The sequence below is a fragment of the Henckelia pumila genome, chromosome 2, assembly GCF_033568475.1.
Source record: "Henckelia pumila isolate YLH828 chromosome 2, ASM3356847v2, whole genome shotgun sequence".
Taxonomy (NCBI): Eukaryota; Viridiplantae; Streptophyta; class Magnoliopsida; order Lamiales; family Gesneriaceae; genus Henckelia; species Henckelia pumila.
Window position 1 is genome coordinate 85,963,295 of NC_133121.1, and position 15,298 is coordinate 85,978,592.

Below are 15,298 nucleotides of genomic sequence, written 5' to 3' on the forward strand. Positions count from 1 at the left end.
TGCGTCGACTTGATTCATAGTTATAATAAAAAGTAATATTTTTACATAAAAAAATAATATTTTTTATGAGTAATGTCGGGTTGAAAATCACAAAATCTATTTATGTCACAATATCTTTTATATAAATATAAATATATTTATGTCACTATTGAGCTTGCCATTTCATTCAATAATAATATGTCGTAGTCATATATCAAAGTAAACTCTCGTTAAAAAAATTAAAAAAAAAAAAATTAAACCCTAGAAAAAGAATAGTTTGAAGAAAATAAAAACCCTAGAATGAAAAATATTCTCATTAATTGTCTTAATTTCCAACTTTTGGTAGCTCCGATCCTCTTTTCCTCCTTATAAAACCTTATCTTTCCCATCTACACATTAATCCATCACTCTCACCTCTTTCGATTCCAACACAATTAAGACAGTCACACTGGATCCAAGAAATTATGGGAAGAGGCCCTTTTCATCCAATGAATCGGAGGAGAAAGATGATCTTCATGACCCATTATTCCCTGTCTACTCAGCTCGATCCCAGCACGACATGTCGGCCATGGTTTCCGTTCTATCCCAAGTCATCGGTTGCACCGGAGAAAATCGAGCATTGCCCGACTCTGTCGATGTATTAAACTCATCGGCTGGGTTATCCCATCATCTTCAGTCAACCGCAGCACCGGTTCAAGAAGAAGGTATTAATTAATTAAATATCCATATATAACTATATACACCCTCATGTATAGGATAATTACTAAACCCTCGAGTCTTTTTTGAACAATGGTGTATAACACATTAATTAGTTAATTATTTAAATAAAAATCAATATTGGGAAAAACGAAAAATCATCAATATACTGATGCACATATGCTTTGATCGCTAGTATATTTATGTGTGGGTGTGCTTGCGAGTTGTGTAGTAAAACTTTAAACTCTTTTGTAATATCTTAGCTTTCACGATGATATATCAAAAGATGAAGTGTAAGTAGTTGTGCTAGTTCTTGGCTTTAGTGTTGTATGAAGTAATAATTAGAGTGATATTTTATGACAATTTTGTTGGTTGTCAAGAAAGGCAAGCGCCGATAATTGGACAATATTTAACCAAGAATAGAAATCTATTTGTAAGAGAGGGGGGGGTGGGGGGCCTGTTCCATGCATGCATTGAAAAATATTATATTCTTATCACAAAATTGACTCACCCGGAGTTTTGTGTTAAGCGAAAAAGAATAGATGCACTATCAACTATAGTAAAATATTAAAAAAAATGAGATTGCCTTGTCCAAGAAAATGAATCTTAAAAATGGCTATTGTTACATTATATTGACTAGTAGTTTTTATTATATGAAATGAAAAGGGAGTAGTCCAAACCAAAAGAGAAGACACTACAGAGGAGTGCGGCAGCGGCCGTGGGGGAAATGGGCGGCGGAGATACGCGACCCCAAGAAAGCAGCGAGAGTTTGGCTCGGAACTTTCGACTCCGCCGAGGCTGCAGCTCTTGCATACGATGAAGCGGCACTCAAATTCAAAGGAAGCAAAGCCAAACTCAACTTCCCCGAAAGGCTTCAACCCGAAAAATCCGACTTCACTTGCATCACACATCCTTTTGGAAGTAGTATAACTGGTGCTCAGTTCACACCCCAACATCAACAAAATACTACGAACGTTCCTCAGTATAACCCGTTGTCGGCACCTTTCGGTGGGATCCATAGTAATGATCATAATTTGATCGGTTACCGAAATTTTTCGACATCTTATAATGGATCAGGACCTTATTTTTATGATGAGAGTTCGTTAAATATTAATGCAGTGCCGATGATTTCTTCTTCTTCTCAGCAGTTGCAAGAACAAGATTTCTTAAGGTTTCAGCTACAATTCGGAACTTCGTCGACATCGTCGTCTTCTTCGAGTAATTCTAATTATTCTATTCGAAATTGGGAAGAATTTGAGAGACAGAAGTGATGATCAAGAAGGTAATTCAATAGAATGTGGATCAAGATTCATATATATATATATATGAGACAATATGTATGTGTGGAAAAGTCATCGCATGGATGTTCTTTTATTCGTTTTGTTTAAGTTTTAATGTATTAATTCTATTTTGGTTGTTTTTTTTTTTTTTTTGAGTTTTAGTCCATCTCTTTGAAGGACTCGTGGCAAAACATTGTTTCATTTTCATAATTATTATCAATTATCATTTTGTCGTAATGGATTTGTTCAAGTTTTCAAGCATGATTTGGAAATCTAGTTTTAGTTTTACTGTTATAAATTATAATCTTTTATTACGCATTTTAGTTTATAAATTATAATTTCAAAACCAACTCACGGGTGTACTTTGTGTAAGTAGTAATTAAATTGTAATAAATTTTTCGTAATATTGCCAATGATTTAATTATCTTAGAATCAATTTAAACTATGATAAAGACAAAAATGATAATAACTTGTTATGGTATATTTACATCTATTTAATTGTTTTTTAATATTTTAGAGCAATATTTAATTTTTTGCCCCGATAATATTTAAAATAATGAAAAAAAAAATTATAATCGAACCCTCTTGAAAATGATGACACTCGGGATCAAGATTTTAAAAGGCTGAATGATATACAACAAGATTGATATTTGATATGAATGGCTAGAAATTAAAGTAAACAAGAAGTTTGATGAATTTTTTTAGTTAAAAAATAACAAAATTTTAAACCCCTAATTAATTATACATGCATGTATAGATTTGAATTTGTGTCCAAATTAAACAAATTTTAAATTCCTAGAAAATAACGATTAACCACGGTCTTAGTCTATCTGGTCAACGAAGAGAGTTTGAAAATCAGAAATTTTGAATTTTTTATGGAGTTCAAACATGATGCATGATATCAAAATTATCAATTTATTTAACATTATGATGTGATCTCAATATTTTATAATATGGCATATTATTTTGTAACTTGAATATCGGGATCCACCACTTACTTATATTTTTGTACAAAGAATCTGTCAGAAACATAGGTATAGACGCATAGGGGTTTGACAAACTCTGGTTACATTTCTTCACAAACTATACATAATTTTTTATTTTAAAAAATCGAAAATTATAAGTGAATATAAGTTATAAACAAAAAAAACTCACATTAAATTGTCTTTTGCAAACGGGAAAAAACTTAAAATGTTAATTTCTTTGAAAAATCATGTTTCGGCCACACCTATATAGCCCATATATTCCTCCCCTAATAACCAATTATTTTTCCTAAAAATATGATATATTAATTCGTATTTACTCCTACACAAAACACACACATACAAATCGAAACCCTAATATATAGTCAGAATGGTACGTATTTAATTGTGTTGAACGTATAAGATCATAATTAGTATATATAATATCAGAGACGTAATCAACGAGGGACCAGTGGTTGCATTCGCTACCCTTCAACTTTGTCTTATATATTTATTGTATTTTATCCTATAAATTTGCAATAATAGTTCATTTCTAAATAATGTATCGACGCAGTCCTCTCGTCCGATAAAAATCATTTTCGCCTCTCTTTAATTGATTTTCCTGGCTTCATCCATGCATGTATATATCATATAAATCTCACATAAATTTCTCCACACACACATATATATATATACACACACATATGTATGTGAGTGTATATATATTTGTGTGTGCGCGCAATAGCGAACTATATGATTTTTAGTCTCATTTTTCTTATCAAGTGTAAAAATATAACATGCAAGAGAAGTGAATGTTACAAATATAAAAAGTAAAAAAAGTGGTTGCAATCACTCCATAAATATATATACACACGGGCCAGGTCGTCTTTATGAAGACAAAAAGGTTAAGGATCGTTAAGCAGACACGAAGCAAAGTATATGTATATCATACTTGGTCTGAAAACTAAATAAGGAAAGAGAGAAAAAAAAAGTAAAAGAAAGATCAAAAGGTTATAAAGAGCACAATATATATACGTATACTTGCCTGAGAAGCTAATTCAGATGCTTATCCATAATATGATCTTTTCAGTTTGGCATTTCCCAAGTTTGAAAACAGGACCACCTCTCCTCATTATATATAAAGTTGTATCCATATCCATCTCTATCTATATATTTAGAGTAACACTCTTGTGAGACAGTTTCATTCGTGAGACGAGTCAACCCTACCCATATTTATAATAATAAGTAATACTTTTGGCATAAAATGTAATACTTTTTAATAGATAACCCATACAAAAGACCCGTCTCAAAGAAATGATCCTTGAAACCGTCTCATATGAGTGTTTGTCATATATTTGTTACTAGAAAATAACATATTTATATGTATTTCATTGTACAATTTGTACTGATTAAATTATATAAATAGAATATTCACATAAAATGTGAAATTTGGAAAGTGGAACTATATATAGTAAGCTAGCTAACTAGTCTTTGAATTCGGCTCTAGCTAGCTAGGTCCTTAAAATACGACAAAATTTGTTACATTAATGGTCTAGGCGTGCATGGACTTGTCATCTCGATCGAACTGAAAATCAAATTAATATGTAGCCATTAAATTATTTATTTATATAAGTTTTCACATAGATATTATAAATTTTCTTACTTTTTTGTAATACTCTACAATATCGAAGATACACATTTTTTAGGAATTATTAAGTTCCAACTTTATTGCAACCAAAAAAATGTTACTAATTTATTTACGTTCACTCGCTACCGCTGAAAATTTCAGCGTATTTAAAATTTTAAATAAGAGAAAAAATAAATAAATATATATATATAAGAGACACAAAAGAGAATGAAAAGAACCATATGTATCTTCATGCATGTGTTTAAGAACATGCATGTGTAACACCTTTATGAGTAGTATGTGTATATATATATATATATATATATATATATATATATATATGCGAGTTGGTAAGGCCTGAGATAATGTGAGAAGAAATTTTCCAGCGTTGCGGGTTCAATCCTCGTGTGAAGCATATTCTCTGCTGAAATATTGTAGAGTATGCTCTGGAGATTGGCCATGTTGCTTCCTCCCTCAGGTTCTTGCCGCTAGGAGCGGTTCTATGTAGAGGCAAGGGGGGCAGCTGCCCCCCTTAAATTATTATGTGAAAAAATACCTTTAGTTTTTTAAAATTGTACACATAAATTATTATTATTATTAAATAATAAAATAGCATTTAAACTCCTCTACTACTATTTACATCAATCAAAGTTTGAAGAGTGAAAATAAATTATTTTTATTATTATTTTAATTCATATTTATTTTTCTTTGTTTGTACTCCAACCAAGTTATCATCAATTAATCAAAGGAAAGATAAATATTTGAATGATAGTTTAATTATTTATATTAAAATAAATATTTATTTCGTATATTGTTGAATATAGTTTTTAATAATTATTTTCAAAAAATTTCAACTCGTAAAGGATATTGTAAGTTATATTTGAAATTAAAAAATATTATTTATATTTTGTTTTTATATTTTAATTTTTGTTATTGATGGTTAGATATATATATATATATATCTTTGTGTATTCTTTAGCTCTTTGTGTATTCTTTAGCTTTTTGCCCTTCATTGATAAAATTTTTAGATTCGTCCCTGTCTGCCGCTCGTGCACATACCTCGATTTAACCTCTGCATGAGCCAATGGGCTTTTGACTCATGTGGGATGGGATCCCCTTCGGGAAAAATCTTTTTTTTTTAAATGAAATACATATATATATATACATATATATATATATATATATATATATATATATATACAAATTAAAACATTTGACCAGAAAACATTGTACGTGCTCACCACTGTTGACCGAAATGCCAAGCATGCAATTGATTAATTTTTGTGTATTTTACGCGATTTTCATTTTCATTTGTGTATTTTGTGTATAAAATAAAAAAAATTTGGAAAGTTTTTTGGGTTTGGGAACTCTGTAACAAACTATAATTAATTAACTTTTATGGGTTCTAAAAAAAATTAACTTTTATATTTCTCGTTCATAGGCGAATGATTAATAATTAATGTTACGATTGTTGTGGTAATTCATTTCATTCCCATCCTCCTAAAATAATATCAATATTTTAGAGCACCCACATTGGTGCATTAATAGGTGATTATTAACACCTATTAATATTATTGCACTAATGTGGATGCATGAATTATTAATCTGGGCTGCCAAGTCAGCCCAAATATTCATCTGCATTAACGTATTAATGCATATAGGAGAGAGAAAATTCTTCAAAAAAAAAAAAGGCTTTGAGTGCTAAATGTGTGCACGCGCCAGACACAAACATCTGGCGCGTGTACACACGCTCTTTGGGGGAGAGTGTGAGTGGCGCTCACATTTTCCATATTTTGCAATTAAAAAAAATGTTAAAAATGTAAAAGAAAAAAAAAATTAAAATAGCCGCTGGTTGCTCCAAATAATTAACATTTTTTAAATTAATGAAACTCGTCAAATAATTAACAATTTTTTAACATTTTAATTATAATACAATAATATTATGTTATTTTAAATTATTATAATTTATTTAAATAGTAATATCTAGAGCCCCAACGATTATTTCATATTTTTAAAATATATTTTTTTAATCAAAAAAAATATACAAATTTTAAAATTGTAAACAAAATTAGTAATTTATTTATTTAATAATAAATGGACAGTGAAACCCATAAATAATGAGTGTTGTTATTAAATGAATGTGAGTGTATATTAATAATGAGAAGATGTTAATGTAATGAGTATGTGGCATGTGGACCCCACGCTTTTTGAGGAGGTGGAAGGTGGAATAATGCGGATGAATCGCTCCCAATGCGGGAGCCCTTATGTTGCATTTACTTGGGGTGATTATCATGTGATAAGACTATTAATAATAATTCATCTCATGTTTACTTAAAAATTAACAAAATTTCCTAAACTCAAGGCCCGTTAATAATTAGATTTGAGCATGATTTATAATCCTCAATTTCATTAAGGATAAATAATCTATGACTTATATAAATGGAAAGAAAATTAGAAAACTTCAAATATACCCTTCTTTATAATCTTTTCTATCATATTTAAAGGGCAAAATTGTGAATTTTTGTTTAATCACAATTCTAATCACAATTGTAATCAATCACAGTAAACAAATTATTATTTATCCATTGATGATAATTCTGTAACACAAAATCTATCTAATTAATGTCACGATCAAAGTTCGAGAGACTCGATCTACGAATGTGAGCTAGCCCAATCTTGGTTTTTAACGGTCAAGCTCGACTCGACCACACCGCTCGCTCGATGGATCTAGGGGTGTTCATCGGTCGATTGGTTCGATTTTCGGTTTTTTATTTCAATTTTTTCGGTTTTAGAAATATATAATCCGATATCCGAACCGTTTTCATTCGGTTCGGTTCGATTTTCTACTAAATCGGTTCGGTTATTTATGTTTGATATAATAATTTTAATCAATATTATATATTGATATCCCGGGAGCTTTAAGGTATCAAGGCTGGTATTCGGGACAGCGAGCGGGGCTCTAGCTCGACTATTTTAGGGAGGAGTGGTGATATCCCGAGAGAGCAGGAGTGCCAGGGCTGCTGCTCGGAAAGGAGTGAGGAATTGAAAGAACTGAGCCAATAGCCCGGGGCTGGACAAGTAATTCATGTCGTCTGGATATATGAGGAAGAAAAGACGGGAAAGACCAAGTCACGGTGATCTAGTCAATACCTATTTTTTAGGAGCATGTTCTCCACGTTGTCATGACCCCGGACATCCCGGCCTGGTCATCCACGAAGCAGAAAGTGGTTAGCTTAATCATCCACGATCCGTATCGTCGCCACTACCCGAAAAAGGCTGAACATTCATCTCATTTTAAAACCTATAAATACCTTCAGGAAGGTATTAGCAAGAATACGTTGATCTTGGCCCAATAATACACTATATTTTACTCTCTACTTTCCTTTATGTTCATTCTATATTTGAGTCTGATTTAAGCATCGGATTGGCCCCGTCGAAAAACCTTCCGGCGCCCCACTAACATGTTTTTGGTGCATTTTCCCTGTGCGCAAGTATCATCACGCAAGAGGAAAGTGGTAAACCCAACGAATCATTCACCATATAATCTCATCAGCCCGGCGAATCAACCAGGTCCACTTTACTACCCTGATAGTCCGGACACCCGATTTAACAAAATCACATCAAATATATTTTAAAATATAATATGTTATCTTTTTAAATGATTTCTTTGTAAAACTTTAAATTCAAAGTCTAAATAACTTAAATAAACAACAATCAACTAAAAATTATCAAAAATAATTTTTTTTCACTAGATATCATCTCATAAAATATATAATATAAATAATTAATATATAAATAAAATTATTAATTTAATAAAATTTCGGTTTTTTCGGTCGGTTCGGTTTTGAGATATATAATCCGAAATCGAACCACATATATTTCGATTTTAATATTTATATCCGAATTTAAAATTTCGATTTTCGGTTCGATTCGATGTTTGGTTTTTTCGGTTTGGATTTATGATTTTTTCTATTTTATCCGAAGATTGAACACCCTAGATAGATCCACGATTTCAAAGAAAGGGACAGACGAACGATTGCGGTATACAAACTTCGAAAGATAAACTTAATTGGCTTTTATTATAAATAGATATTATGCATGAAATTTTATGATGATTGACTTATCGATGTGAATGATGTATGAACATTTTCTTGGCTTACAAGAATGAAAGGTACCTAATTAAAGCTTTGATTTTGCTTTACTTTCATGCAAGTAAATATTTGATATGTCCAAAAGATTTTCGGCGCCGGCCCACAATATTCTTGTCTCCACACGTGCATCTTATTTATTAAACTTTTTTTAACTCGTCAAAGCATATTTTGAGGGAGAATAATAATAATAAATGGTAGTATTTGAGTTTGTTAAAATATTACATTTAAATTTTTATAAAGTCAAATAAAATAGTGTGAATCGACTCATATAGTCCCGATCCTTTAATGAAAGGGAATTAAAAATATTCTTCATAGGTAGATATAAAATGATTACATTCGCATGCAAGACTGTTTCTCTTATTTATCACACGCATTTAGTCAAAAACAAGACTTGGAGGCCATGGCGTGACACTTATACATTACTTATTAATAATTCGTATGATATATTCCTAAGTTAATTATTATATTTTTATGAGTTTCCAAGCTCGCTTCGACGTTTGTCGGCTTTGGTCAAGCTTTTCGGTGTCTCATTTAAATTTGAAACTTAAAGAATTATTAGGTAAGGACTTGAGATTACAAACATCATTGCGTCAACAACTAGCAAACTAAACAACATTTGAAAATATTGACAAACAACGTTCGAGGGTGTTTGAGTTGATGTAGTTGGTAAACGTTTGATAATGAGTTCGATTTTATCTATCAATACCTTCTTGAACAAGCTGCTTGTCACACAAGACTTCTGCAGTGTGATTATATGTCTAACATATTTATAGGCTACTACATACTCCATATAGATGAAGATGTGAATCAAACTCATATATAAATGTTAAATATTATTGAATTATGTCGTACTAGCAACTCACGCACGCAAAAATTTACATTCATAAATAATTAATATTACATCTAAAAATAAATTAATCTTTTTATTTTTAAATTGAAAAAATAAAGTTCAAAGATAATAGTTATGAATAGTAAATAATTTATTTTGAAATATAAAAGAAGAGACATTTTTTTTCTATGCTTTAAAATTTTCCAACTTAGTTATTTTAAGAGGTTCATATATTCTTATTACTAGTGTCTTTCTGCATGCGTTGCGTGCATGTACAATTAGAATAATTATTTAGACACGATAATTTTTGTTATTTTCAAATTAATAAATTTTAACACTATTTTTTTTATTTAGAGTAATATAACCATTTAAAAATTTAGAAGTATAGATATGAATTTAAAAAATATTTAAAATTTAAAAAATTTGAAAAATGGATAGTGTTACTAGGGGTGGAGAAAAATATTGAAATTTCAGTATACCGAAATTACCGTACCGAAAAAATATCGAATTTATCGAATTTTTGGTATACCGAAAATTTCGGTATAGTACGGTATGGTAACGATACCGAATTTTTCGGTACGGTAACGATATGAAATTTGAAATTTTTGGTATATACCGGTATACCGAAATACCGAAACAATATCAAAAAATTTAAAAATTTATAATATTTATAAACAATAAATATATAATTTTTTAAAATATTAGGTTTTTTTGTATAAAACGGTACATAACGATATCGTACCGAAATTTTGGTATATCGTAAAATTTCGATATAATCGGTATGCTATTTATATGTACCAAAAATTTTGGTATACCGTATATATAAATAGCATACCGACCATATCAAAATTTTATGGTATACCGAAATTTCGGTACGATATCGTTATTTTCGATATACAGAGAATTTCAGTATAAAACTTTCTTATACCGTAATTTTCAGTACGATATACGATATATGATTTTTGGTATGATATGGTACGATATATCATCCCTAAATTTTACACCAAGATATAAAAAATAGTTACTCCAAAAGTCTAATATTTTATAATATAGTATAGATAATTATACTAGATAGTGGGCTTGCATAGGCCCAAGTATGGGTCCATCAGGCTTACGTTGTCAATTATTAATGAAAAATGTACAGAATTTGTACCTGATCAACATGAATCCAAAAGAAATCCCAACTGGCGATTGTCATGTTTATGTTGTGCGTACAATAATTGTTGACATCTATTGACTTAAGGTTAGAATTCTCTTCATAACAGCTTAAACATTTTTGTTTACAATTATTTTAAAATTAGTGACATCAATTTATTTATTTTTACTTCATGATCAGTTAATAATATGACCAAATGAAAATTCCATTAACTAGTTAATTTCGTTTGGGCGTTGTGACATCTTGTAAATAGTGTCGGTTCATACCTGCAAATCAGATTGTGCAGTGTTAGACAAAAGAGATTATCACCAAAGAACAAATTGATAATTATCTGTCAACAGATAATACTAAAACATTGTTTATTTTTTTTTCACATAAATATTGGCGGATAAAAATTAAATCATTCCTGATTCCACGACTTGACATTTTCAAGGTTCTCCAAAAATCAGAAAGAAAAGAAAAAACTTGGGTAAAAGAAATCGCCACCACCCTTCAAACAAATAATGAATTTCATTGAACACAAAAAACCCCTGCCAAACTGTCTCACATATCAATTGATGAGACGAATCCGACTCATGAAAAATATTATTATTTTTAAGTCAAAAATGTTATTTTTCATTATAGAATTTCAAAAAAAAAAAAAAAAAAAAAAAAACTTCTTCCAGAACACATGCTATTATTATGCACCCAACATCGGACAAATCCTGTTATAGTTCATCAAAGTCCAACGAATGTTCGCTGCGAGATAGTGTTTTACAAAATGCACTCGCAGCATGGCTTGTTACACAATATATCAATGGTCCCACGATGTACAACAGAAAATGTGGATCCCTTGCCTGATACCTAAGTCGTAAGTCCTAACTATTCAACCTTCATGAACATATGTGATCTCTTTCAAGAATCGTATATCCTTACAGAACTCCGGATTGATTGCCTGCATACCGGACACTTGGGTGATACTTCACGCTCGACTGATAGAGCACAACGTTGACAACATACAAGATGCCCACATGGAATAAAAGCAGAGCGACGCCTTCTAGTCAAGCAAATCACACATAGCTCTCCATCTGGCACATCTGCAGACTCTTCTTCTGCGGCAGCCACTGGAGCTGAAGCATCTATATCATCGCGTTGCTGTCGGGCTTCTCTCTGTTGTCTCCATGCTTTCCATTTTATCCAATTTCTGAACAGTGTAATGAGCAATCACGTCATGAAATAAGTGCTATTTCGTAACCTTTATTTTGTTATGAACAGGTCCATCTCCCATCTTTAACTATCATTTGTCCCATTTTAGTCCCTTTAAAACTGTGAAGCCGTGCACATATTCTCATATCCATTAAAAGTAACGTAAATATCAACACGATCAGTCTTAAGCAATCCACAAAATTAAAGGAAAAAAGATAGTACAAGTGTTGTCTTTGGTGCCAACATAAAACAGATTATTTGAAGCACACTGCATAAATATGAACATCACGAAATCAGTTTAAAGGGGGGTAAAGTGTGAAGGACAAACTTTTTCCCTGTTATGCCAACATCTGACAAAGGATATCAAACATATCATGATGTTTTCTGGGGAAAGTAATAATTATAATAAGGTATGCATGGTTACGTTGATTATTGTACCTTGCGACAGAGTAGGCAAGAACGCATATTCCAAGGGAACCAAATATAAATCCGCTCCACATTAGCACTTTAGATTTGAAGGAAAGATCTGATATCATCTGATCCTTGGTCAATTCAGAGCTACATAAATCTTTGCAACAGTCAGCTTCCTAGATTAGATTTAGTGAAACAAAAAACATAGAAAAGATTGATGTGGCTGCAGTTCCATAAACACACAAAAGCATTATTAAAAACTAGCCACCGGAGCACAAGCGTTGCTTGTATGTAATGTTATTATTTTTTTAGTTCAAACTAAAAATTATTTTTAAAACTTTAGCATGTTGAAAAAAAATTAATTGTTTATGCATTTTTCTGGGGTAAAATTGACTTTGAAAATGAGATAGATAATTTCAAAATATTGAACAAACAAATGCTATGAACTATGAAAAAATGGAGAAGTGGATTTGTGCGTCGCATTGATAGTATATTTGGATGTTAGAAGTGGCCATGTTGGTTTGTAAGAAGAGTAAAATAGAATATTAATATTTAAAGATCAGATAAGTTACTTAAAATCAATGGTATTTATGTCTACACACATTTAAGACCAAAAGTAGTTTTTCTAAGAGGTGGAGCTATTATAATATAGTACGAATCACGATACACAATACGTAAAGTATCACACTTGAAGAATTCTATAGTTTAACTAAACAAATTCACTACAATTTTCAAGCATGAAATAGCCAGAATGCAGCAATACAGCGTTCCGCAAAATTTTATTGGCGAACAAATTTTTTCCATGAAAGGTCGATAAAATAGGATATCCATATTCTCAGTATACAGTTATTGTAACAATAACCCGAAAATAAATACAAACGTATGTAATAAATGCATAATTTTAATACTTTCAGAGGCGTCACTTGATTGCGAATCCTACCAGAATTCTATCATAACTACCATATGAATTTTGAGAAAATTTCCTTACAGAAAATAAGGAAGGTCTTTGCATGATTTGATCTCAGGAATCCCATCTCTAAAACTGCAAATACCAACAACTGTTACATCCTTTCCAAGAGGAAGTATTTTCTCTTCGTCCAGCAGACCAACCTGCAAGATACATAAAATACATTTTGGGAAAAGTAGGAAAAAAGCAGCTCGAGAAACTTTATATCATGGAACATTTATATAAATTCAGGTTGAACGAACAGGATACTTATGCCCGAAAAGCGCCTGCAAAAAAGTACTAGGAAAAGCATTGATAGGATGCACATGGCGATAGACTGTGATGAGTGGTAATGGATGTCTTGAACCTTCCATATTGACATGAACATAATCAGATCTTTTTCCTGCTTCAACAAGAACAAAGGGAACCTGATGGGGAAATGTCAGTCATTCATCAGATCAACATCAACATTAACGATGCTGGATTGTGTGAGAAAATACTGAAATACAGATATAGCAAAACCATGAGTTTTAAAATTTGACATAAAAAAAGAGGGAAAATAGAAACCAATAACTGCAAAATCTCACATTAAATCATATTATCGCCCAAAATCAAGCGCAAATAAATGTATGAAACCTTAACAAGTTACCATTCTGATTGAGGACGACCCTTTCTCTTTCCAGGATCTAGGAAGCAAAGAGCGTAGATCTGAAGTCCATCCAAGTATTCCACTCCATTCATTGTATATATACTTCTCAAATACAATATGAGAGAAATAAGTCAATTAATGATAGAAGATGAAAAAATGAAAAAAAATGGTTCGATGGTACAAATGGTATAAACTTGAGTAGACTGTCATTCCTAAGCAATGCTCATATAGAAGTTGGTGCCATGGTATAATATTTTTCAATTTTTCATGGAGTCATGGTTACCCAAATAGACAACTTTTTAATATGCTTCATACGGTTGTTAAGAAACAATGTGTCATGCAAGATTATTACAAAATCCAAAATGAACCAGCACTCCACATACAACCTTCTATATATTTCCAGAAGTACTAAAAAATGTTGGATTATAACTCAGTTCTCCTAGTATCTTCAATACCAATTCAGTTCTCTTAGTATTTTCAATACCAATTCGTCAAAGTTTTCCCACCATCAAATCCGTTTAAACTCACACGACCTCAGAATTATCATTTTCTCTTCATCCACATCAACTTTCAATTCAACTTCCAACACATCATTCTAGTAGTTCACACATAATTCCACAAACAAAATTCATCATTTTAAATTTAAAATCACCAAATACACATCTTGCTGTCGTTCCAAACATTTTTCTCCATCCCATACTCAAATGAACTTTCAAGAAACCCCAACAGCAACATCAGGTCATATAGAAATTAAACCAAAGAAGTAAAAAAAAACACACACACACAAAATGGAACATACAGTTTGAGTTTGTTCTAATATAACGCCTTTTTCTCCTGACTCCTGAGACACAATCACATCATTCGCATAACCCCTAAGATTCGTCCATTGCCCCTTCACTGCAGATTGCGCCTCAACGATACCCCTAACTACCACTATATTTCCACCCTCCTCACCGTTGGAATGATTATCGCTATTTTGAGAAGAATTCAATGAAATTTGATCGTCTGAACAGAGTGAGCGAAGATCCGAAATCTGCGAGTAAGGCAAATGGCGAATTTTCCGGATTGCTGATGATGTGACCAAAAGCTTCCGGACGCAGCGGAACGCGACGTAAGCAAGGCCAAATCCGAGGAAGGCGCCGTCAGCCGTGAGCGACAGCTGCACCAAAACCGTGGCTACTGCGCGATCGTGTGCGGACATCGAGCTGCTTCCCCCAACGCTCAGTTTTCCCGATTGATTTCGCGGGTGTTGAACATCAACAGTTGAAATCGGATAATCGGTTTGTTTGTATTTCTCGATGCTTGTGGGCCATCAGAAGCGCAATGGGCTAATGCCCAACGGTTATTTTGTGGACTGGCCCATCTACCAATAACAAGTAACAATATATCTCATTTTTATAATTAATGAATTCAAAATATACGCAAGA

General features: G+C 31.8%; 2 protein-coding genes across 2 annotated transcripts; one reads left to right on the forward strand and one right to left on the reverse strand.

The window, feature by feature from the left end:
• Nucleotides 1–330: 330 nt before the first annotated feature.
• On the forward strand, nucleotides 331–2,094 carry LOC140885125 (ethylene-responsive transcription factor ERF114-like). Its single transcript, XM_073292058.1, has 2 exons — nucleotides 331–683; nucleotides 1,342–2,094. Exons 1-2 carry the CDS (start codon nucleotides 539–541, stop codon nucleotides 1,944–1,946), a joined length of 750 nt encoding a protein of 249 aa, XP_073148159.1. The 5' UTR covers nucleotides 331–538; the 3' UTR covers nucleotides 1,947–2,094.
• Nucleotides 2,095–11,345: 9,251 nt separating this feature from the next.
• Nucleotides 11,346–15,171, reverse strand: LOC140882034 (E3 ubiquitin-protein ligase SPL2). Its single transcript, XM_073287763.1, has 6 exons — nucleotides 14,671–15,171; nucleotides 13,872–13,973; nucleotides 13,486–13,650; nucleotides 13,265–13,386; nucleotides 12,304–12,423; nucleotides 11,346–11,863 (listed from the first exon to the last, which is right to left on the reverse strand). The coding sequence occupies exons 1-6, from the start codon at nucleotides 15,070–15,072 to the stop codon at nucleotides 11,575–11,577; spliced, it is 1,200 nt and encodes a 399-aa protein (XP_073143864.1). The 5' UTR covers nucleotides 15,073–15,171; the 3' UTR covers nucleotides 11,346–11,574.
• Nucleotides 15,172–15,298: the final 127 nt, after the last annotated feature.

What these genes read in the sequence shown, in the direction of transcription:
- LOC140885125 (XM_073292058.1), top strand. Translation starts at nt 539, where the DNA reads ATGTCGGCCATGGTTTCCGTTCTATCCCAAGTCATCGGTTGCACCGGA. An exon ending in AGCACCGGTTCAAGAAGAAG is followed by an intron (nt 684 to 1,341) that starts GTATTAATTAAT and finishes TGAAATGAAAAG; the next exon opens with GGAGTAGTCCAAACCAAAAG.
- LOC140882034 (XM_073287763.1), bottom strand. Translation starts at nt 15,072, where the DNA reads ATGTCCGCACACGATCGCGCAGTAGCCACGGTTTTGGTGCAGCTGTCG. An exon ending in GGTCGTCCTCAATCAGAATG is followed by an intron (nt 13,651 to 13,871) that starts GTAACTTGTTAA and finishes TTTCCCCATCAG; the next exon opens with GTTCCCTTTGTTCTTGTTGA. An exon ending in AAAGACCTTCCTTATTTTCT is followed by an intron (nt 12,424 to 13,264) that starts GTAAGGAAATTT and finishes AGATTTATGTAG; the next exon opens with CTCTGAATTGACCAAGGATC.